This window comes from Trachurus trachurus, assembly GCF_905171665.1.
Source record: "Trachurus trachurus genome assembly, chromosome: 23".
Taxonomy (NCBI): domain Eukaryota; kingdom Metazoa; phylum Chordata; class Actinopteri; order Carangiformes; family Carangidae; genus Trachurus; species Trachurus trachurus.
In genome coordinates this window covers 3,911,921-3,938,292 of record NC_139912.1, presented here as the reverse complement: position 1 = coordinate 3,938,292, position 26,372 = coordinate 3,911,921, and the positions used below count along the sequence as shown (strand labels likewise).

At 42.1% G+C, this 26,372-nt stretch overlaps 2 protein-coding genes across 2 annotated transcripts in view; both read right to left on the bottom strand.

Moving 5' to 3' along the window:
• The window catches only part of creb3l2 (cAMP responsive element binding protein 3-like 2), a 106,031-nt gene that overhangs the window by 11,408 nt on the left and 68,251 nt on the right, over positions 1-26,372 (bottom strand). The gene's annotated exons all lie outside the window — the stretch shown is intronic.
• Positions 1-26,372, bottom strand: part of dgki (diacylglycerol kinase, iota) — an 88,679-nt gene that overhangs the window by 40,505 nt on the left and 21,802 nt on the right. The window contains exon 2 of the mRNA XM_083999595.1: positions 3,974-4,082. Within this exon, the coding sequence (XP_083855721.1) occupies positions 3,974-4,082 (109 nt within the window). The remainder of the gene's footprint in view (positions 1-3,973; positions 4,083-26,372) is intronic.

The window sequence follows — 26,372 nt, the reverse complement described above, 5'->3', positions numbered from 1 at the left end:
TCGGCGGCGGCGCAACGCGGTCAACGAGCGTGGAGCACCTAATCGCTGCTGCTGCTGCTGAGTGGGAGGAAACATCACAGTGACTGGTAATTGAAGGTGCTAATCAACACACTACAAGAGCAAACACACACCTACAGAACACACACACACACACACACACACACACACACACACACACACACACACACACATATGTGCCATGTCATCATGTAAGTGTGTGTGCTAGGACACGGACGACACTCGGCTCAGACAGCGTTGTGTTATTGTGTAATATCAGTTCTTATTGGCCGATATTACAGATGTGCATGAAAACAATCAACAGATAATAATTTAATTTATACTAGAAACTATGTTGATGGTCAAATAATTTTATTTTTAAGAAAATAAAAGTCTTAAATATTTGCATTTAACTAAGTTTCTTATGGATTTTGGTGAAAAACTGAAAATCTAAAGACATCACTTTGCTCTGTGGGAAATTTAAACCCAACATGTTTTACTCTTTTCCTGGTAAAATGATCATTTTAAAAAGGGTTACCTCATAATATATGGTATCAGTCATGATGAATTTATTTAGATTTTTGGGGAAAAAGGTCAAACGCCCCGGTGACCTCACACAACTTATGGACCTTTTCCACTACACAGTTACAGAGAGAGAACTTTATCTAATGACATAAAACAAATATTGACACAGTTTTATTTTATTTTAGGACATAATTAGCAATGGTAAAAAGGTGATGAATCACATTGTATCATAATATATGTTATTGCAAAACTCAGGATATTGCAAAAATATTAATATTATTCTTAAATCTCATTGTCTCACTGTTTTTGTTTCTTGACACTTTTACATAAGATCAGTTTTGAGCTTTTTTAAATCAATATCTGTAAATTAAATATGCAAAAAAAATAGAATAATAATAAAACATCAACTCAAGGACAAACTGATGTGAATTTGGTGGCTTAAGCCCAAAGGTCAAAGGTCACAGTGACTTCACAGTATAGTAGTAGAGAGTGGCCATTGACACATTCACTTGGCTTTGTGCAGGGGGTCAAAGGTCAGGGGGCTGGTGGTGACATCACATTGTAACGCCTCGAGGGAACTTCATACAACCTCTGCTGGTCAAAGGTCAAAGGTCAAGTTGACCTCAGACTCCACACGGAGGGAAACGACCACGAGGAACTTCTGATTCTTCTTTTTCTTTTAAATTAACTTGTATTTTTTTGTCGAGTTTGATTTTCCCAGTGAACATCAGAGCTGATAAAAGCACTGATGAGTCTTTTCTTATGTAATTGAGTTAAGACGCTCGTCGCCGCCGTCGATGAGCTGCAGGAGCCGCTCGTTAATCTACAGAGCGTCGTCGTCACAGAAACAACCTTCTTAAGCATGGGATGGATTTATACGGTCATCTCCGCCCGAAGAAAACGTCTCTCTCTCTCTCTCTCTCTCTCTGTTCCTCCACGTCTCTCAGACATTAAACAGTGTGTGATAAAGACTGAGTGTAATGATTATCAGTGTGTGTGTGTGTGTGTGTGTGTGTGTGTGTGTGTGTGTGTGTGTGTGTGTGTGTGTGTGTGTGTGTGTGTGTGTGTGTGTGTGTGTGTGTGTGTGTGTGTCGTGCAGAGAGCTAAAGGCCAGTGATGACGTGGCGGCAGCGTCCCTGCAGACAGAGCCCAGATGTGTCCACTTCCACCTTCCAATTAACATCATTAATACTGTGATGCATCGATTATTTATCAGAGGAGGAAACGAGGAGTCGACAGCTTTTCTACCAGTTTTCTGTTTGATTTCCATCTTTTTTTTTGTAAGTCTGGTGCGTTTTAATTTGAAAATCCTCTGAAACCGTCCCTCTGTCGCTCCGTCACACTCCTTCTCTTCTTGTTGGATCAGATAGAAATAGCAGCTCAACTTTCTTCTGTGTTAAATCCTCTGTCAACAATCAAAAAGTTGGCAGCACTGGTTTTTTTCTCTGCTGCCCACCCAGTTTCAGAAGAATGACATCATTTCACTGGATTTTTTTCTCCGATTTGAAGGAATTTATAATTAAATTGAGTTTAAAAGTAATTTGAAGAAAATCACAGATTATTTACAGGTGAGTTTTAACAAGATGGAAACAGACGGTTTCCTGCAGGTGTAATAAACACAGAGTATTAATGTTTTATTATATCAGAGTTTTAAAATAATGACTGAAATGAAATAAAAAAAATGTGAGATGAGCAAAACATGAACTTTATCTTATGAGATAAAACAAATAATGACAGTTTTTTTTATAATTAGCAGGTGTAAAAAGGTGATGAATCACATTGCATCATAATATGTTATTGCAAAACTCAGGATATTGCAAAATGTTTAGGCCTCTTCTATGTGTAAATGAACTTTTTTTTTAGGTTTTTATGGCTTTTATTGTTTTTGTCGTGTCTTGACACTTTTACATGAGATCAACATCACTGTTTTCTTGTCTATGACCTTTTTAACTCATCTTTTAGATAAAATCCAGGTTGAATGAATTAAAACTGAAAACACAGCAAACATCCAAACAAACAAAGCTAATAAATCTGACTTGGTATTGATTTCCCCCTTTTTCTTGAAGATCTGATATTGATCCAACAAAAACCAGTGCTGATTATTATAATACAGATACTACAATAAACTACAATAACACTGGTGAGATTTTATGCAGCAAAGCGTTAAACTGTGCTTTTATAAGGTGGTTATAGAAATAAAAACATGTATTAAATATCGCAATATATCCTATTAATATCACAATATAATTCACTGTGGAGGTGGAGGTGATCAACACTTTAGTTTTTAGATTATTTATTATAAGGAGAATTCACAGAAGACAGTGAACGCCTCATCTTTTCGTTTGATTTGACCTTTGTCTGATGAAATGTGACACACACACACACACACACACACACACACACACACACACACACACACAGGTGTGAATAATTCAGATTCATTTTTGTCATCACAGATTGCCTGAGAGATCAGTTTGGAGGAGAACGGCTGAAATGGACCGACATTAATTTTGCATGTGTTTGTCCGATTTAGAGAGAAATAAATAAATAAAATAAAATAAATAAAAGTTTTTGCTCTGTCTGTTTTTCAGGCTTCACCTCATCATCCTGACATTTCCCTCAGCGTCTTAGTGAAATCCATTAAAATGAACGCAGAAAAAAAAGTCACATCTCATAAAGTCTAATCTCATAAAACTTTCTCTCAACAACATTTTCTTCTAACGATCAACAGGAGGAAAATGACTTTTTCCTGTTTTTCTTCTTCTTTTTCTTCCTGCACATGAACATACGGACGCTGAAACACGTCTGCTGATCAATCTGGTGGCAACAAAATCCAAATGTTGTTCAGTGACTCATCTGAACGGAAACGAGGACGAAGACGATGTCTTTATACAACAGGTGAAACTCAGAGGAGAGAAATGATGGAGACTTTAATCCTCCTTTAATATGAAAGCTCCTTCAAAATAAAGGTAGATGTTTGTGTTAAAGCTCCTTCAGAATAAAGGTAGATGTTTGTATTAAAGCTCCTTCAAAATAAAGGTAGATGTTTGTATTAAAGCTCCTTCAAAATAAAGGTAGATGTTTGTGTTAAAGCTCAGGAAGCCGTCAGGACTTCCTGTCACTTTGTGATGTCACAATTAAGCCCCGCCCCCTCACCACCTGGACCCAAACATCCATCCAACAACTTTGCAGGATTTGGTTTCTCTGAGTGTTTTATTCTGAAATCTGCTCTGTTTTTTTTATTGGATCATCATTTTAGAAAGCAGTCAGCCAATCAGAAGAGAGACTCAGAGCCTCCTCCTCTCTTCTGATTGGCTGACACTGACCTGTGGTTACTAGAGCTCCAGAGAGAAGCTGAGAGAGGAGATTTTTTGCTTCTTAAAACTACAAACATACATAATATATCCTGTTTATACATTTATATATACTATAGAGAGAGTTTATGTCTGACCGTCCAGTCCACACAGGTACGAAGCTCCTTGTTGGGGCCGTTGGACGCAGGGGGCAGCGAGGGCTGGGGGGGGCCGAGGTGCTGGAGGCCTGAACGTGAAATCGCCTTCCTGTAAAAACAAAACAAAAAACAAAAAAAAAAACATCATGAGACACGAAAGAAGAAGAAGAACAAACGTTAAAAATAACCACAGTTCAGTCGAGGACTCAGAGAGAAAGAGAAATCAGCCTGGTCATGGTCATGGTGCTGGTGGTTAAACAGCTAAAACAGATCTGATATGACTGAGTGTGGAGATGAATAATTGAGGCGGCGGCCACGGTAACGGCGGTTTGAGTGAGTTGAGCTGTGGATGTGAGGATCTGAGGAGCAGCTTGGACGACAGAGCGCCAGCAGCTCGTTGACAGGGTGAGAGGGAGACGGCGACTCAGCCGAGCTGTCGGAGCATGACTCAGCAACTCCTCAAGTCCGACTCTCGGCCTCCACTTCCTCTTCTTCTTCACTCGGAGACGACCACAACCCACAACCCACAGCCCATAATAACCCCCCCCCCCAGCACACCAATATGTGATCACAGCTGTGGGACATCGGCTCCATCTGATCAATAACACGATATTATTGATGGTTAAATAACATTTTTACAAACTTAATATTTGACTGTTGCTGCTGATTTCATCATAAATAATTAAAGTTAAAGAGAAATAATTAAGAATTTAACGTTTCCAAGGGGCTGAAATGTGAAAATTGTGACACTTTGAACTGTCTAAACCGGTCAGCTTCAACTGATTGTTTTCAATATTGATCAATCTCCTTGATTAGTGCGATCGATTGATTGTTTAGTTTAAAGGGATAGTTCAACATTTTGGCAAATTGGCCCATACATTGCCATAATCCCTATAGTCATAGCAGTAGGTTTGTTACCTTTAATTGTCGGTGTAAGCTGTTTTTAGTACGGCGGAGCAGAGCCGTGAGCTGCTCAGAGTTGTTTTAGAGGGAAATTCATGCAAAACCACTGATGCACGTTGCCTTCAGGGGCAGTTTTTCATCAAGCAGTCTCTGCATTTCCCTCTAAAACAACTCTGTGTGGTAACGTTGTGTTATTATCTCATAGCGTGGTGAATGTGCAGGTCACAACTTGTCCACCAGAGCGTTGTGGAGTTGTTGGATTGTGTATTTGATGAGTTTGATGAGGGAAACCAAGAAATCCCATGAGCCTCCGTAGTGTAGCTCTGAGCAGCTCGTGGCTCTGCTCCGCTGTTCTAAAAATAGCTTGCACCGACAATTAAAGGTAACAAACCTACTGCTACGACTATAGGGATTATGGTAATGGGCCAATTTGCCAAAATGTTGAACTATCCCTTTAAAATGTTCATTATTACACTGTTTGTTCCTGTCAATCAACTAATCTATCAATCTATCTATCTATCTATCTATCACTCGGCTCATTAGTAGAAGTTCTGTTACAGGGAGTTAACTGCTGCAAACACGAGGCAGCGAGTTGGATCGGCACGACTTTTATAGGAAACTGGGAATTACTGGAATGAAGTGGGGTGTGTGTGTGTGTGTGTGTGTGTGTGTGTGTGTGTGTGTGTGTGTGTGTGTGTGTGTGTGTGTGTGTGTGTGTGTGTCCATCAGTGGAAAAAGGTTGCACGGAGCATCTGACCCCCCCTCCTCCCCTCCTCCTCTCTCTCTCCCTGTTGAAATTTTCAGTGGCCGTCTGTCTAAAATTATCAAGCAGGACAAAGAGGAGTCCACTTACACACCCTGTAACCTGAGGACACACACACACACACACACACACACACACACAGAGACACACACACACACACACACGTATGTATGCGCAACTCTCTTGGGATAAAAATAGCAGTGCGTGGGAGACAACAGAACAAAACGCAAGGACGTATGGTGACTGGACATATGCCACATAGAACAGGGGAACACACACACACACACACACACACACAAACTCCTACACACACACACACACACACACAAACACACAGTCTAATACAAAGTTGTGTTGTTGTTGTCGTGTTTGTTGCTGTTATTGTTGTCTTTGGGGTCATTTTTGTGAGTCGTTGTATTAGCCGTGTTTCCACTGCAGGAGTTCCTGGTAAAAGGAGGGGGTAGGAACTTCTACAGGAACCGTCCTCTCACTCGGCCCTCTCCTCTCGGTGACCGTGTCTCCACTGCAGACAGGACCCACCGGGGTCTTATGGCGACATGCAACAGTTTCGATCACCACGTGGTCGTTGTGCAGCGTTTTTTTTTTTTTTTTTTTTTACTGCTCTTGTTGTTGTTGTTTTCTGGCAGTATATAGACGCTTTCAAAAGAAAAAAAAAAAGGTTTTGATCGATCATCACGTAATCCCGCGATTGTGTATTTTCCACACACTTTTTTTTTTTACCAGGCCTACTGCTACTCTTGTCTTTTACTGAGTTATTCTCTCTTTTTTCTGGCCGTTTTTAATAACATTTGTGTTTTTAAAATGCCGCTGATTTCGGGGCTTTCTCTTAGCGTCACATCCTGCTTTGAGTCTGACCAATCAGCACAGAGTAAATCTCAAGCCCCACCAGGACTTCTTCAGGGCCGATCTGAGTACCGACCCCCAGGCAGGGACTCCGTTCGGCCCCTTAAAAGTTCCTGTAAGCGGCCCTGTGGGGGAGGTTCCTGCAGTGGAGACACGCCTATTGTTGTTGCTGTGTTGTTGTAGTCATTGTGTAGTTGTTATTGTTGCAATTGTGTTGTGGTGGTGTTGTTATCTGTGTTTTGTTTTGTTGTCATTGTCATGTTTGTCGTTGTATCGTTGTCGTGTTGTAGTCATTGTGTTGTAGGGTTGCACGGTATACCGGTACTAGATTGGTACCGGGGTACTAACGCATTTAAAACGGTACCATACTGCGCTTAGATGGGACCGGTACTTTCATTCTGCGCCGCCAGCAGCGGTGACGTCGCCGCGTGAAGTCGCCGCATTGTAATTTGAGCCGCGAGAGAGCGAGTCACAAACGAAGCAAGGTGCTTTTTATCATTACCGTTACAGCGCCACCTGTCCATGTGCCTGTGTTTGTGTGTGTGCGCGCCGCGCGCGAGAGAGAGACGGCCGCCACAGCCTCGTTAATAAGTTTTGTTTTTACCGCGGATCACCACTGGCTGCATGCTCTCTCTGTCTCTCTCTCTCTCTCTGTGAGTGAGTGAGCACGGCGAAGCAGCGCTACGCGGAGATGAATTAACGGAACGATATTGCGTTGATGGGGGTGGGGGGAACAGAATCAATTTGGTCTACATATGGGAAACAATAGGTGTATGTTTGAGTAACATGAACATTTGTGTTTCATTCTATAAACTACTGATAACAATTTCTCCCAAAAATTACAACTGGTCAAAATAACAAAAAAAGATGCAGTGTTTTCAGACCTCAAATAATGCAAAGAAAACAAGTTGATGTTCATTTTTAAACAGACATTTTTTTAATTTAGGAAGAGTTCAGATTAATATAGATGGAATGTTAATCCTGCAGCAGCAGTAACTGTTTACTGATTTCCTGTTTTATGGTCCAAAATTTTTCTATTAAAATAAAGCCAATAATGACATTTTTTGTGTTCTCTTTTTATGTGGAAAAGTACCGAAAAATATCGAAAAGTATCGAAAAACATGTTGGTACCGATACCGGTACCAAAATGTTGGTATCGTGACAACACTATTGTGTTGTTGTAGTGGTGTTGTCGTGTTGTTGTATTGTTGTAGTTGTCATAGTGTTGTTGTTGTGTTGTCATTGTACCGTTTTTGTTGTGTGTTGTGTTGTCGTTGTGTTGTTGTTGTTTTTAGGAGGAAGCAGCAGCAGCGAGAACAAACTCGTCTCTGTTGAAACTGTTGATGTGGAAGTGAAAGTGACGACAGTCGAGAGTGAACGTGTGAACAATTATGTAAAGATCATCTGGGGACATGTCTGTGTGTGTCTGTATGTGTGTGTGTGTGTGTCTGTATGTGTGTGTGTGTGCGTTTGTGTGTCTGTGTGTGTATTTGTTGGGATTTATTTTGAAAATCCAGACAGGACAGGAAGTGAAAATGCGTCACTTTACTATTCACCTCTGACCTACTGTACTCACTGTTGTAGGTGACAAACATGGATGTTTCTGTGTCTGTGTGTGTGTCCGTGTGTGTCTGTGTGTGTGTGTGTTCGCCTCCATCAGATCCTGATTCTTACAACTGGACTATGAACATCCCACACACACACACACACACAGACACACACACACACACACACTTAACCCTGGTGCTTATTGCCATGTCTGAGTGTTGAGCGGTGAGGATTATTATAAACTGATTAGTTTTGATCAGATATGAATGAATAGGCTGTGTGTGTGTCTGTGTGTCCGTGTGTGTGTGTGTGTGTGTCTGTGTGTCCGTGTGTGTGTGTGTGTGTGTGTGTGTGTGTGTGTGTGTGTGTGTGTGTGTGTGTCTGTGTGTGTGTGTGTGTGTGTGTGTGTGTGTGTGTGTGTGTGTGTGTGTGTGTGTGTGTGTGTGTGTGTGTGTGTGTGTGTGTGTGTGTGTGTGTGTGTGTGTCTGTGTGTGTGTGTCTTACTCATAATGAAACAATCCATGCATGAAAGTGTGTTTAGCTGCTCACAGGCAGAGGGAGAGGAAGTCACAGTGTACTTGACATGCTCATCGCTGAACAGGATAAATGGGGGAAACACTTAAACACTTAAATATGACAACACACACACACAGACGCACACACATTAACACACACACACACAGACACACACACACACTCTCTCATTCAGAGGTCACGGGACACCATTATATTTGAGTGAGTCCTAATCTACTAAAAGCAGACAGGATCACAGGCATTAAGGCTCGCTCCTAAAATCTAAACAACAAAAATAAAATCTGCAGCGGGGCTACACAAACACACTGATACACACACAGACACACTGATACACACACATATACACTGATACACACACATATACACACACAGCAACTTAACCTCAGTTATTTTAAGTAGATTTGTTCTCAGAAAAAGCAGAAAAAAGTCCATCAATCTAAAAATAAATCTTGTTTTAGAGCGTTTAAATAAACAGGATTGATGTCGCACAAATACACACACACTAACACACACACACACACACACACACACTCATAAAGTGTTTGTGTGTTTTTCTCATCGACTTCTTCAGATGTGACCTGATTTTTGTTTTTTTTCTTGTAAACACGACGCATCAAACTCTCATTTAGTCGTTTAAAGATCAAACTTCAGTGTTTTAACCCTCTGTGGTCGGGACTAGTTTCTGAGGCGGAGGGACACGACTGATGGTTTCATCATGAATGTTGTGATTATTAACGAGCGGCTGCAGCTTCATTAACGAGAAACAAGAAAAGATTCTTTGACTCAACTCTGATGAAAACACCTACTCTCTCTCTCTTTCTGGATCTATCTCTCTATGTCACTAGGCCTTTCCCCTTTTTACCATCTACCTCTCTCTTCTGCTGGAATTAATCTCTCTCCTGCTATTCTTCTCCTCCTCTTTATCCTTCCTTCTTTCCTCCACCTCTTCCTCTCCTTCCTCCTTTCTCTCTCCTCCTCCTATTCTTCTCCCTCATCCTTTCTCTCTCCTTTACTTCTTCCTCCTTTCTCTCCTCCTCCTTTTCTCTTTTCTCCTCTCCCTCTCCCTCATTCTTTCCCTCTCCTCTCCGTCTCCTTCCTCTCCCTCCTCCTCTCTTTCCTCCTTTCTCTCCTTCACTTCTTCCTCCTTTCTCTCCTCCATCTCCCTTTTCTCCTCCTCTTCCTCTCTTTCCATCTTTCTCTCTCTTCCTCCTCTCCCTCTCCTCCTCCTCTTCTTCTCCTTCCTCTCCCTCTCTTTCCTCCACCTCCTCTCCCTCATCCTTTCTCTCTCCTTCACTTCTTCCTCCTTTCTCTTTCTCTCCTCCTCTTCCTCTCTTTTCATCTTTCTCTCTCCTCCTCCTCTCCTTCCTCGTTCCTCTCCCTGTCTTTCCTCCTTTCCCTTTACTTCTCCTCTTCCTCTCCGTCATCCTTTCTCTCTCCTTCACTTCTTCCTCCTTTCTCTCCTCCTCCTCCTCCTCCTCCTCTCTTTCCTCCTTTCACTCTCTTCCTCACCCTTTCCCTCTCCTCCTCTTCCTCTCCCTCATCCTCTCTCTCCTTCACTTCTTCCTCCTTTCTCTCCTCCTCCTCCTCTCTTTCCATCTTTCTCTCTCTTCCTCCTCTCTTTCCTCCTTTCCCTCTCCTTGTTCCTCTCCCTCTCTTTCCTCCTTTCTCTCTACTTCTCCTCTTCATCTCTCTCCTTTACTTCTTCTTCCTTCCTTTTTCTCTCCTCATCTTCCTCTCCTACCTTTCTCTCTCCCTCCTTTTCCTCCTCTCTTTCCTCCTTTCTCTCTCTTCCTCTCTTTCCTGCTTTCTCTCTCCTCTTCCTCTCCTTCCTGCTTTCTCTCCTCTCCTTCCTCCTTTCCCTCTCCTCCTCTCCCTCATCCTGTCCCTCCCCTCCTCCTCTTCCTCCTTTCTCTCTCCCACTCCTCCTCCTCCTCCTCTTCTTCCTCTTCCTCCTGCAGAGGTGGGTTGTCGGCGTTGCCATGACGACGGCACAGCGGGAGCATCGGCGGCTCATCCAGTAATTATATTGGTGGAGAATCTGTTCCTCATGTGTGTGTGTTCAAATGTGTGTGTGTTTCAGTAACTTTACAGTAAATTCAGTTACTTAGACGGGAAACCTTTCTCACCCCTACGTGGGACGACTTAACGTGGACACACACACACACACACTCTCTCTCTCACACACACACACACACACACACACACACTGATCCTCCACACTGGTGATGATGTAATCCCTGTGATTCCTCCACTGGTTTCTAAATGCAGCCGTGGGGGGGTCAACAGCTACTACAGCTACTACAACATGAAGAACTGCTCCTGTGCTTCACTATTACTGAGGAGGAGGAGGAGGAGGAGGAGGAGGAGGAGGAGGAGGAGGAAGAGGAGGAGGAGGAGGAAGAGGAGGTGTCATGATCTCCTCCAGCCCCTCAACAACAGCTACGACGACGACTGTAACGTGTCCTCTCGGCGTGGTTTAAACGGAGCGAAGTGAGAACAAAAGTAGCGGGGATGGAGCAGCAGCTGCAGGTGGGAGGAGACCGAGACGCTGTGATTACGTGGGAGAGAGAAAAGTTGGTTTGACAGCGGAGGAAACGACCGCAGCAGAGCGAAGTCGGTTTGGTGTGTGGAGAGACGGTTTGTGTTTGTTCAGGCAACGTGTTGAGGACCGGGAACCACGCGGTGACAGGACAGGGGACACGATAAAGAGAGGGACCAGTCACGATAAAGAGAGGGACCAGTCACGATAAAGAGAGGGACCAGTCTGGGGACACAATAAAGAGAGGGACCAGTCTGGGGACACAATAAAGAGAGGGACCGGACACAATAAAACAAGGGACCAGTCACAATAAAGCGAAGGACCAGTCACGATAAAGCATAGGACAGTCACAATAAAGCGTAGGACCAGTCACAATAAAGTTAAGGACCAGTTTGGGGACACAATAGAGCGAAGGACCGGTCACAATAAAGCGAGGGACCAGTCTGGGGACACGATAGAGCGAAGGACCGGTCACAATAAAGCGAGGGACCAGTCTGGGGACACAATAGAGCGAAGGACCGGTCACAATAAAGCGAGGGACCAGTCTGGGGACACAATAGAGCGAAGGACCGGTCACAATAAAGCGAGGGACCAGTCTGGGGACACAATAGAGTGAAGGACCGGTCACAATAAAGCGAGGGACCAGTCTGGGGACACAATAGAGGGAAGGACCAGTCACGATAAAGCATAAGACCGGTCACAATAAAGCGAGGGACCAGTCTGGGGACACAATAAAGCGAAGGACCAGTCACGATAAAGCGTAGGACCAGTCTGGGGACACAATAAAGCGAGGGACCAGTCACGATAAAGCATAGGACCAGTCACAATAAAGCGTAGGACCAGTCACGATAAAGCATAGGACCAGTCACAATAAAGCGAGGGACCAGTCACGATAAAGCATAGGACCAGTCACAATAAAGCGTAGGACCAGTCACAATAAAGCGTAGGACCAGTCACAATAAAGTGAGGGACCAGTCACAATAAAGCGAAGGACCAGTCACAATAAAGCGAAGGACCAGTCACGATAAAGCGAGGGACCAGTCTGGGGACACGATAAAGTGAGGGACCGTTCACAATAAAGCGAGGGACCAGTCACGATAAAGCGATGGACCAGTCACAATAAAGCGATGGACCAGTCACAATAAAGCGAAGGACCAGTCACAATAAAGAGAGGGACCAGTCACGATAAAGGGAGGGGCCGGTCACAATAAAGAGAGGGACCTGTCACAATAAAGAGAGGGACCGGTCACAATAAGGAGAGGGACCAGTCACAATAAAGCGAAGGACCAGACACGATAAAGCAAAGGACCAGTCACAATAAAGAGAGGGACCAGTCACAATAAAGCGAAGGACCAGTCACGATAAAGCGAAGGACCAGTCACGATAAAGCGAGGTTTCGGCCCAAATGCTGAATCATTGAAGCCAGTTGTTTAAAATCTCTTGATAAAATGTCTATCTGCTGATGTAGGTGAATTGTTTTTGGTGCCTGAACAAACTCTCAGGTTCATAAAAACCCTGCAACATGTGAATAAAACTGTAATTAAATATATAATAAATACCTAAATAACAAATATGTTTTTTAACAACAATGAGTCAAGTTGTTGTTACTGTACTTTCTAGACGCCTTCCAGCTCCGGCTCTGACTCACATACAAATGTCAAAGTGGAGAATCAGCGGATTTTAACAACATGTAAATCACTTTTCTAAACTTTTTTTTTTTTTTACACTCTAAAACATGAAACTCAGCTAAAGTTAAAAACACCCACTCACAGTTTCAGAAGAACAGCCAACATCCAAACTTCCTGTCAGAGTGACAACAGCTTCATTTTCACACAGTCACACACACACACAGTCAGACTCACCTGTAGCCAAGCAGCCGGTGAAACCAACGCACCTTCCTCCCCCTCCCATCCACCCTCCGTCCCCCACGACAACCGGCCCCAACGTTCGTCATTTAGTGATCTCAAAGTTTCCTTCTTCACTTATTCCAGTTTACAAAACACAGAAACGTAGTGAAATCTCCCGGCGCTCCGTTTCCTCGCAGCAGCAGCGACGGCTCAGGTAATTACGCCGACCGAGAGCTGACACCAGACACCTGAGCTCCGTCCACTGTTACACTGTGACGGCGTGTGTGTGTCTAAGTGTGTAAGTCAGTGTGTGTGTGTGTGTGTGTGTGTGTGTGTGTGTTAGCCTGGGTGTAGCACAGGATAAGATTCAGATGTAGATTAGGTCAAGTTAAAGGTCAGAGCTGAGGAGCTGCAGCCAGATTAGAGTTATTCATATAAAATGAATGGAGTCGGTGGAAGTTTGTTACAATAGAAACAATGGTGTGTGTGTGTGTGTATGTGTGTGTATGTGTGTGTATGTGTGTGTGTGTGAGACACTGGATCCCCCACACCTTTTAAGCTTTCCTTCTTTGACCACGATGGCGACGACACTTGGTGTGTTTGTAATAACTGTTCTTTTCTAGGTCTTTATTAAACGCTCCATCACGGGTTCATAATGAAAAGAAGAATAAGAAGTTAAACTCTCTGTGTCATGTGTTTCAAATCGATCAATAATGTTCAATTCAATTCAATTGAGAAAAGATAAAATATCAATAAAGAGACAATAACATTATATTAAAGCGGCCGAGCTCACAGGTGGGAAACTGCAGCTTGATAAAAACAGATATGGAAACCAATCCACCAATCCATTAGTTGGTTGATAGAAAAACAATTAGCAGCTATTTTTCATTTACCTTATCTTTTACGTATTTATTTCCATATTACAATATAGAACATCTCTGCTTATTCTATTTTTATATTTTATCTGTATGCAATATACCTCATCTTAATTTATATCTGTATATGTATATGTATGAAGGTATGTGTATGCATGTGTGTATTTTTAAGTATGCGTGTGTTTTATTATCTTTTTTTTTAATCTATTTATTTTTACTCTTAGCATTTAATTCCTATTTTAATTTCCCCACTCCTTTTTAACTCCTTTTTTTATTGTAACATACTGCTAAACTGCCTGTCATTAATGTATTATATGAACTCATATGTCGGATGTTTTGCAAAAATGATTAAAATGTTTAAATAAAAAGTTCTAAAAAAAAAAAAGTCATGTTTTTTCTCTGTCATATGTAAGAGTTATCTGGATATTTTGGGGGTCAAATGAAAAAATAATCATCAGAATAAGTGAAATGATCAGTGGCTCTTGTCCTGAAAACAGTTCACAGACGTATCACCGTTACCCAGAATCCTCTCTGTCCACGTCAGGCCTTTGTTTACATCACCACTGACACATATTCATCACATTAACAGCATCATGACCGACACACGGAGCAGCATCAACGTCTCTATCTGTGTCACTCACCAGGACAAAATGGTGCTTTTTGAGTTTTAACTTCCTCTCTCTTCTTCTCCTTCTTCACCTCTATCCATCCTTCTCCTCCTCCCTCCCTCCCTCCCTCCTCCTCCTCTTCCTCCCTCCTTCTCCTCCTCGTCGCTCCCTTACAGGTGAATCTGAGCTATTTTTGGAAACCTTACGTAAGAGATAACCTGGCAAGGGCAACCTGAGAAACACATGCAGACAGACAAGTGCATGAGCTCATACTTGCAAATGGACACACACACACACGCACACACACATACACACACACACACACACACATACACATATATACACACACACATACACACACACACACACACACACACACACTCATCAGCTCCACTCAGAGAGCAGCAGTTGGACTGATATGGAGATTTAAAGGCCAAGAAGACCAGGACTTTATTTTAGGCTTTTTATGCTGATGGAGTCCTGAAAAAAAGAAAGAAAAAAAAAAGACTCAAACTAGATTTCAGAGGATTTAAACGTCTCCTCTACTTCAGAGCTGCAACTGGAATTCATTTCATTATCCCTTTCAACTTTTATAATACTCACATCGATATAGATATAGATATAGATATAGATATAAATATATATATACATATTTTTATTTATTTATTTGTCATTTTTACCAATAAATATTGGTATTAGAGTGGAATTAGAAATCTTCAAACACCGTGAAGTCTCAAATAGAAGCCGGGTCTGTTTCTATTTTCTGCAAGTGTCACTGTACAAAACCTCTCAAAGCCTACGATCGCCCGTTTGAGTTCTCAACGGGCCTGAAGACTAAAACCCGACCCGATGCGACCGAAACAAAAAGGAAGCCCAGGGTTTCCCGCAGCGCTTTCCTGTTAAGGCGGCCGCCTTAACAGGAAAGAGCTGCCGCCTAAACTAACGTCTTAAAAAATAAAAATGTAGCGATATTCACAGCACACACACACGACGGTGACATTAACGCGCGCCGCCACGTCTGCTCATAGCGCAGCAACAATGCAGCAAACGCTCCGTGGAACCGAGACATGACACGGCGGGCCCGGTGTAAAAGTTCTCAGCCCCGGTGACCGCGGCGCTGACGACTGGGGGTGAGTCGCGAGCGTCATGGTCTTGGTAGAGCACGGCCGCTGCAGCGACCCTCCGACAGTCCCATCGCTGCGTGTCAATCCCCCCTCTCACTTTCTCTCCGCGCCCCCGTCTCTCTCCAGCTGCCCTTTCAAAATAAATGCATAAAAAGCCAGAGAAAAAAACAAAGTAGGGGAAACACTGCTTTGTTTTCTCTGTCATTTTATGGTTTAGTAATTCTTTCATTGGTGTAGTAGCAGCGTTCAGTTACCACGAGCGTAGTTGTGACCTGTTGTGATCATAGATGGCATGGCATATGTTTTTTATGTAAGTCCCTTCGAAAAGTCCCAAGACCAGCCAAACTCCTAAAAAAAGCGTGATTTATAGTTCATAACATGGTACTTTTGGCATATGGCACCAGGGCCGTTGCTAGGAATCCTTGGCCCCCTGAAAGTATACTAAAGTGGGCAACTGCCCCCTGACTTTTCCACTTTTACGTATCTATTATCATTTCTTATTTAGCCTACTTTGTTTTGATGCTAATGCAGCATTACTATGAGTATCAGTCAGGGTCTTATGCAGAATAATTCAGTCATACAAAGATTAGACTACTTTTTGTGGGCCCTACTGGGCGCTGGGCCCCTATAATGATCATCACCTTTCTCCCCTATACAACGGCCCTGTATGGCACTACAGGACCAGTTAAATATAAAACACAATTTTATACAATATACTGTATATAAGTAGGGGGTCCCCGCTCCATCTCTCCATCAGTTTGGGGGTCCTTGGCCTGGAAAACGTTGAAGACCCCTGCTCTACACACCACAGAGAAGCGCATAACAGCAGCGCGCATGGTGAAAGCGAAACTTAATACGGCACACCCCCCCCTCGCCAATCAATCGATCCGCTCGCGCGCGCACATCCCCCCCCCCCCAACAGGACAGACACCACCTTAACTAACACATTTTCTGGGGGAAACACTGAAGCCTGTTGTCCAACCCGAGTTAAACATGTTTTCAATCAGGTTTCAACTTGTAAATGAATGCTGCTCTGGATCTAACTCTTTTAAACAGTCACCATTTGAGAGGATTTTCCATCTTTGTTGAGCGTAAGATTTGTTCTAAATTAAATAAAAGCCTGTCTTTAATATAAGACGGGCCAGTTCAGCAGTTGAAGCAAAGAAAAGAAATACGGTATCTTGATTTTGTTGCATAAAATAGCCTACTTATATATGGCAAACATAAAACAGAAAGATAAAAAGTAGGAAATAGTCACATCTGAGAGGCTGCAACTCAGCTCTATGTTTGTCCATAAAGTTTGATGCAATTAATACACAAAATAATGATATAGTACGTATTGCACTTTCATTTTGGACGGAGGTTTGGAGTTTCTACTTTACAGACTGGCCTCTAATGCAACACGTGAACTATGAGAAGTGGGTGGGAAGCCAGTGAGGGATCATGTCCTAGTAAAACGTTATAATTAACTACTTTATCATCATTAAGGCTACAATAACAGCTTTATTGGTTAGTTAATTGACAAATATGTTGAAAATATTATATTGGACATACATGTATTTAACATTATTATATTCAATTATATCACTTAAAAAAACACGACAAAGGCTGGTATGTTGAGGAAATATTGAGTTTTGTCATGACAGGTGAGTTATTTTGTCATCGGTGCAACAATAACTTCTAATTTTCCACTGCAGAGCATCAAGAAGCAGCTGCAGCTTCAACATGACTCAGTTTCTGATCGTAGCTTCAACCTTCATGTAAAAAGTCTGATTCATTCACGCGCTGTCGAGGACGTTTTTCAGAGACGACGCCTCCCTCCTCCTCCTCCTCCTCCTCCTCCTCCTCCTCCTCCCTCTTCTTCATTTCTTCGTTGTCCTTCGTCCACTTCAATCTACCAAACGCTGGTTCCTTTTCTCTCCTGCTGCTGCTCCACTTCTGCTCCTTTATTTCGCTGCTTTTCAATCTTCACCCTTCGTTCAATCTCATCCCAATTTCTCCACCTCCTTTTATTCTCTCCTTTCCGCCTCTATGTGGGTCAGTGTGAAAGGCTTGTGCGTTGCCGCTGGTGACACAGCATGCACGGACTAAGTGTGTGTGTATGTGTGTGTGATGGATCCCCACAAGCACAAACACATTGAAAAATTCAGACTGACTTTGAGAGAGCGGCATCAACAGCACCCTGGGGACCAATGAAGCAAACGAAGGCTTGTGTTTGTAACCGACACCACCGACGGCCAAAGATAACATCTGACCCGCTGAAGCCCAGTGAGGCTTTAAAGGGATAGTTCACCCAAAATTGAAATTTCACTCATTATATCTACTCACCCTCATGTGGACTAAGGGCTGGGAGAAGTTTCAGAGTCCTCCGTGGCTTCTCTGAGTTACAGGGGGTCTCGACGTAGCAGTGCATGTCCATATAACGGTTGCAAATGGATACCAACTGTCTTCAAAACAAAAAGACACACCAAAAAACATCCAAATACCTCCATGCTGCTCGTATGTAATGTCCGTCTTGTATTGAAGCCCCGAAATGCGAAATTGTCCCGAAAAAAATTAAATAAGTCTATATTTCAAGCTTGTTTTGTAGCAGAAGCTTCTCGAAGCTCCTCTTCCCGGTTCGTCAAATTTGGACGAACTGGGAAGAGGAGTTTCCGCTACAAACAAGCTTGAAATATAGACTTATTTAATTTTTTTCGGGACAATTTCGCATTTCGGGGCTTCAATACAAGACGGACATTACATACGAGCAGCATGGAGGTATTTGGATGTTTTTTGGTGTGTCTTTTTGTTACGAAGACTGTTGGTATCAATTTGCAACTGTTATATGGACATGCACTGCTACGCCGAGACCCCCTGTAACTCAGAGAAGCCACAGAGGACTCTGAAACTTCTCCCAGCCCTTAGTCCACATGAGGGTGAGTAGATAATGAAATTTCAATTTTGGGTGAACTATCCCTTTAAAACAAAACCACCACCTGAGGTCCACATGGCTTCTGAGCAGGGACATGAAAAACCACCTCCAGGCCCCCGAGATTAGATCCCACAACCTCAGACTTTCTATTCCTGGTCTATTCTTTTCAGATAAACCCATTCAGTCTATTTATACTCTGTACTGTAATTACTTCTGTATGTAGTAGTTTTTATTGTTAGTGGTGGAGTCTAAAGTCATTCCCACTGGGTGGGGGGTGGGGGGGCAAATTCCCGTCCCACCCACGGGAGGGATTCACAGGAAATGATGCCGCACCAGATCCAGAGTTTTAGATTTTCTTGATATCGGCCGCTCTGTTCACTACAATAGTTCACTGGAGTGGTTGTAGGGTAAGAAATGGAAAAATTATAGGTGGGAGAGAGATTTATTCGGCCAGTGTGTAGTCCTAAATTTGTGAGGAAACAGTTAGTAGCAGATCATCATTGAAGTGTCTGTGTCCTTTTAAAGTTTAGTGCTGATTGTCTGACCTTGGGGAGAAAAAAAGCAAATTTATTATTATTTTTGTTGTTGTTGCCAATTTGTGATTTTATATTGTCAGATAAATTTTTGAGGCAAATTTGCAACTTTAAATTCAAAAATTCTGCATTTCTAACCTCTTCCAGTTTATTTATTTGTTAATGGCCCAAATGTGCCACCGTAGTTTCCTGTTCACTCCCCTACTGAAGCAAAATATATGAATTAGCCTAATGTATAAAGTTACTGCTCATGTAAACGCCGTAGCTTCCTGACGTGACACATCTCTGGCTAACTTCTGAGTTTTTTCTTTCTACCGTCTCCAATGAAAGCTTAAAGGTTAAATTGGTAAGTTTTCATGTTGCTACACACTTAGCATTAGCATTGACAACTGTTTACTTATCCATCTTACCAATAGCCACAATCAATGCTACGTACAGTAAATGATAAGAGATTTATATACTCTTTGAGCAGTGCTGCCTCCTCAGGGCAGACTGAAGGCTACTGACTCGGTATCGGAAAGGGCTAACTGCTTAGCATGCTAACGTTAGCAGAAGAACAGAAGTGAGGCAGCTCTTGAGATAAAGGACTGACATTTGGTGCTCAATTCACAACTTTTTCCTCTACAAAAAGCCTCACATGCTAACGTTATCTTACACGTAGCTCCTTTGAAAGACCTCAAAATAATCCGTACATCTCTCAACCAAGAAACTTGAGGGATTACGTAACAGAAAACACGTTAGCCCAACCAATACCTGGCTCAACTTCTGTGCTCATTCAGCCACATGGTAATCAAACACTCTGCTGGTAGATTAGTGTAGATTTATCATGTTTTAAATCATATATCTGACTTTAAACAGGAGCATTTCCTCAAATCATTCAAGGAACTCTGAGGTCATCTGAAAACCTTCTCCATCTCCATCTGCATTCCTGAACGTCTCTCCGGCCTCGACAGCGACCACATATTTCTGGTCCAACATGTCCGTACACGTCTGGGTTTCATTCATTTATCAAGACACTGAAAAGAGCCGGAAAAAACACCGCGGCCTATAGAAATCCATACGTTATCGTATACGTTTGTTGCCGTGGACGTAGAGCAACCGAGCACTGAGAGGCCTCAGTCTGACCCCAGAGACACACAGGAACACCACGGCATACATACAACAACTGACAATAGCAGGAAGAAATCAACACACACACACATACACACACACAGCAACACACACACACACACACACAGAGTTACTATAATAGTTGTGTATGAGGTAATTTATTGTCGATCCGCGCAAAAAACATTTTCTTATCTGCAGACACTCTTCGATAATCACACTCATCTCTCTGCTGCCGACTGGCCGATGGGTTTATATGAGTGTGAGAATGTGTGTGTGTGAGAGAGTGTGTGTGAGTGTGTGTGTAGAGAAAGAGAGGGGGCAGGGTGTGAAGGGTGTGGTTGTCATGGCAACCCCACTCAGACTTCCTCTCCGGTTTTATCTGAGCGTACAGCATTCCTCCCTGTGTCTGTCCGTCTTCCTCCCTGTGTCCGTCCGTCCATCCGTCCTGTAGCTCTGTCCTACATTATTATTATTGAAGCTGCAGCTCGACCACAGAGGACAACAGACTACCTAACTGCCCCCGAACCCCCAACCCCCCACAGAGACACCGTGATTCTCCACCTGACGAAGCACCTGACACACCTGTGGAGCCTCACACTCCCTTAACTGACTTCCATCGGCACATTTAAGACCTTAAAGTAAAGAGTGGTCATGATGAAGATGATGGTTCAGAGAAGCAGGAGAGACATTTATAGGGACGGGCATTGATTAGATTTTAATGATACCATTATCAATTCTGCTCATTAATCTGATTCTTTTATCGATCCCATGCTGTTAAAATGTCACACGCTCATTAATAATATGAACAAGATACGATACTAATGACTTTACAGTGTTAGCACGACAACACCAGACGTCACCTTGGAAATGAGTAAGACTGATTGACGAGTGATGAAATTGTCAAAATTGTTCAATATTGGAGCTTTTTAAGCATTTAATCTAAACATCTGTTTGAAATTTTCATGTTGCAGGTTCATGTTGCAGCATCATATTATGTGACAACATGATTACGATACGGTAAGGTAAGGCAGGTACGGTATAGTAAGGTAGGAAAGGTAAGGTAAGGGACGGCATGGTATGGTAAGGTAAGGTAAGGTAAGGTAAGGTAAGGTAAGGTAAGGTAAGGTAAGGTAGGTAAGGTAAGGTAAGGTAAGGTAGGTAAGGTAAGGTAAGGTAAGGTAAGGTAAGGTAAGGTAAGGTAAGGTAAGGTAAGGTAAGGTAAGGGACGGCATGGTATGGTAAGGTAAGGTAAGGTAAGGTAAGGTAAGGTAAGGTAAGGTAAGGTAGGTAAGGTAAGGTAAGGTAAGGTAAGGTAAGGTAAGGTAAGGTAAGGTAAGGGACGGTATGGTATGGTAAGGTAAGGTAAGGTAAGGTAAGGTAGGTAAGGTAAGGTAAGGTAAGGTAAGGTAAGGTAAGGTAAGGGACGGTATGGTATGGTAAGGTATGGTAAGGTAGGAAAGGTAAGGTAAGGTAAGGTAAGGTAAGGTAAGGTAGGTAAGGTAAGGTAAGGTAAGGTAAGGTAAGGTAAGGTAAGGGACGGTATGGTATGGTAAGGTATGGTAAGGTAGGAAAGGTGAGGTAAGGTCAGGTCAGATACAGTAAGGTATGGTAAGGTATGGTACAGTACGGTAAGGTAAGGTTCAGTAAGGTACGGTAAGCGAGGGCAGGGTAAGGTCCAGTACTATAGGGTACGGTACAGAACAGTAAGGTAAGGTACAGTACTATAAGGTAAGATACGATAAAATGTTCCTATATTTGTCCCATGGGAAAACTTCCAATTGATTTCCAGTGATCACTTCTTTAACTCCTTTGTTATCGTTCGTACTAACTTCCTGTTTGGTGATGTCATTGTCGTACAGGCCACACAGGCATAGGAGGAGACATCGAGAAATGAATTGTTGAGTACAGATGGAAATTATATCAATAAGTCAAACCAGCTGGAACTGGTTCTGAACTGGGATTAGTTCTTTTTATGAGTTATGTTTCTGTTTCCCCTCCGACAGAGCGACGTGCTACTGATCAATCACTGCAAAGCCAACAGACAACGTTATCAATCTATCAATCAATCAATCAATCAATCACCGCCGTGCTCGTTAAACAAGCGACATTTACAACAAGTGATAAAACGTGGTAATAAGTTAAACAGTGAATAAAATGTTTCACACAGGAGCAGAATAGAAAGTGTTGTTGTTCCCAAGAGTGGATGTGAAGTGGAGTTTAGATAAATCAATGTTTTACTGTTGCTATAGCTACTCTATAGTGTGTGTGCGTTGTGTGTATTTGTGTGTATTAGTATAGACAAAGTGCTCCTCCAGAGTTTCTCTCTCTACTTTAATAAGTATAATATATTTAATGACAGTGTAGTCGTGTCCTCTGTGTGTGTGTGTGTGACAGTGTGTGGGAGTGTGAGAGCAGCTGCAGCTGCAGCTTCACTATCAGCTCTGATTAACTCACTGTCTTCACACCAGCACTAACACACACACACACACACACACACACACACACACACAAGTTCACAGGCAACTTCAACAACGGTGCAGAGTGGCGACCAACAACACACACACACACAGAGTTCGAGGGGTGTGTGGGATAGAACACACATGAGCTGGAAGAGCCATTAAAATGATCTATTATAGCTAATCAACGGGTAATAATCAATAAATCTGATGATATTTTATTAGTTTAAACTGTTTTTCTTCTGTAACCCAAACTTGTTGTCAACACTGACTCTGTTGTTTTTCTATTTCCTGAACTTTCAGAAACTAAATGATGAAAATATGTAATAATATATAATATAATCATTGATTAGTGATGATAGAAAAAACACAATAAAGAGCTTTTAAAGGAATTCAAGGGATACAAACCATTAAAACTGGAATCAGTTCAAACACCTATGTTACATTTTTGTTGTATGTTTTGTCTGCATGTGTGTATGTGTGTGTGTGTATCCGGTTGTGAGGCTGGATACAGGAAGCCTGACTCTTTCCCTCTGACCTTCCTCCCTCTATTTATAAGCTCCCTCTCTCTCTCACACTCATTTTTCATGCTTCACTCTTTTTTCCCACTTTTTATCATTAGGAATTCAAATCAAGAATTTCAACATCGATCAATCAGCGCTGCGTTCAAAAGCTCCAACATCTCTGTTACACACTGTAAATGCTTTACATGCTTCAACCATTAATAATGTAGATTTAATTTAAACATGCACCGTTTATCTGCTTCATGCTTTTACACTGTCTGAGCTACCAATAAAAATAAAAATAAAGGTAATGATATGATAATATGATCTGTCTGACCTGTTTGTAAAATAAACATTAATATTTAAAGGGATAGTTCAGCATTTTGGCAAATTGGCCCATTGCCATAATCCCTATAGTCATAGCAGTAGGTTTGTTACCTTTAATTGTCGGTGCAAGCTGTTTTTAGAACGGCAGAGCAGACCGGCGAGCTGCTGTTTTAGAGGCAAATTCAGAGACTGCTTGATGAAAAACTGTCCCTGAAGGCAACGTGCATCAGTGGTTTTGCATGAATTTCCCTCTAAAACAACTCTGTCTGGTAACGTTGTGTTATTATCTCATAGCGTGGTGAATGTGCAGGTCACAACTTGTCCACCAGAGCGTTGTGGAGTTGTTGGATTGTGTATTTGATGAGTTTGATGAGGGAAACCAAGAAATCCCATGAGCCTCCGTAGTGTAGCTCTGAGCAGCTCGCGGCTCTGCTCCGCCGTTCTAAAAACAGCTTGCACCGACAATTAAAGGTAACAAACCTACTGCTATGACTATTAGGGGTTATGGCAATGGGCCAATTTGCCAAAATGTTCAACTATCCCTTTAAACATCATACCTTCTATTATCTAACTTTAATATTCCTGTGTAGATTACAAACATAAGTGTGCGTGTTAGGCTTTTATTTTGAAGTAACTGTGGTGCGTTTGCAGGCAACAGTTTTCAACGGTTCTGTCTGCGTGAATAATACCAATAACACACGTTCCACACACTCATGTATGGATTCAGGACACAGCAACATCTCTGCTCTGCTCACATGATGTTAATAATCATTTCATTATTATTGATTTATTATTATTATTATTATTATTATTAATAATAATAATAATAATGAGTCTGTCTTGAACGTTTCCCTTCGTCACAGTGAGTCTGAGTGTGAGCACGTGCAGAGGTGAAGGTCTGAGGCCGACCTTCACTCCACTCCTCCTCCTCCTCTGGCCTACATTCACTCTCCTCTGGGGGAGGATGGAGGGAGAGAGAGAGAGAGAGAGAGAGAGAGGAGGGAGTGAAGGAGAGAGCATCTGTAGGCGGTCGTTGGCTTTGCCCAAAGGCCTTGGCTTCTCTCCTCGTCCTCCTCCTCCTCCTCCTCCTCATCTTCATCTTCATCCTCTCCTTCACACTTACTCTCTCTCCTTCCCTTCCTCCATCTCTCCTCTTCCTTACTGTACATCCTCATCCCTCCATCCACCCACTCTTTTCTCTACATTTTTTTTTTGTTTACACGTAGATTTGTGGCTTAAACTCTGATTTACTCCAGATGAGGAGGAGGAGGAGGAGGTTTCCTGAATTATCAACAACCTATTGGTTAATTAAAAATACTATGACCTATAATAATCAGGTCTTTGAATTGAATCATGAGAATCAGAATCTAATTGTGAGATTTTCTGCTCATTTATTGGATAAATATTAACATTTAAAGATGCAAAAACTATCTCAGGTTCTGTGATTACTCCAGATTTTTTTGTTTTTTACTAACAGGATAATAAAAATATTGCAAAAGCAGGTTTTATTTGCACTCGACTGAGGATTTAACTTCCTGTTTTTAAAAATTTGACATGAACAAGGAGCTCATATGATTCAATTATCCACTCAACCACCGCTGAGTATTAACCAACTGATCAATTCACATCAAAATCAGATGATATTCAGTTTTTTATCAGACATAGAGAAGCTGTGAATTCTCTGCAAAGTCTCACATTGATATGAGATAACACACTCCATTGATTTTCATAATAATAATCTTATTTAATATGACACACACACACACACACTCCTGGGAATATCTAATCACCAGTGATCAATATGAGTCACCACTGTGTATGGATTGGTTGTGTCATATATCAATAGTAGTTTCTTGTGTGGTGAAGTGCAGCCGTGTTGAATCACTTCACATTTATATAATAAGAATATTTCTTAATTTAAAAATGAATTTCGAGGGTTTTCATCTTGAATATTTATAATTTCTCTACAGGATTCACTTCAGAGGCAACGCTGCTTTTACACTACAGTGTTTCAGTGTGTGTGTGTGTGTGTGTGTGTGTGTGTGTGTGTGTGTGTGTGTGTGTGTGTGTGTCCAGCAGAGTCAGCAGTGAATCTTCTCCAGAACTCCCACTCAGAAAACCCACTCTGTTTCTATAAGTAGGAGAGAGAGAGGGAGAGAGCTGCTTATTGTCTGTGAGCTGACTACTACAGTCATAGTGGTGGAGTCAACACACACACACACACACACACACACACACACACACACACACACACACACACACACACACACTGGTACAGCGAGTGGTTGATGTTGAGGTGGGAGAGAAGTGAGTTCTGAGAAGCTTGTGAAACAAAACCAGTGGAGTGGAACAGAAAAGTGTTGTTGTGTAAAAATGCAAGAGAGGCAGCTACACACACTGATCCAAACCAAATCAATAATCTATAATCAACTAGTCGACAGCTTGAATATGAGTCCCAGCCTTCACTCAGTAACCTGCTACACACACACACACACACACAGTTTGTATTCTTTAGTCTTTAGTGATGTGATTTCCCAACAGGAACAATAACGTTTGTTCTGGTTCTGGATAAATCAATGAATCCTATTGATCCAGTCGATCGATCGTATCAATAAAAACACGCAGCAGAGAAGAGACGAACACATGAACTGGTTCAACATGATGATCGGTGATGTCATCATTGAGCAAATGTGATTTAAAGCCGGTGTTTCCTCTTTAACTGATTGGACATTTATCAATCAGTTTTCATTTTTACTGGATTATAACAGAGACTTCAGTTTATAGTAAAGTAACAAGAAGGAGAAAACGTGACCTGGTGCTGCTTATATTATTCACTATGTAAGTATGCAGTATATTTATGTATATATATATATTTATTAGCATCTAAAATGCATCTTTATTCATTCTGACTGTATATTTATTGGGTTTTTTATTCAAGCTACTCAACAAAA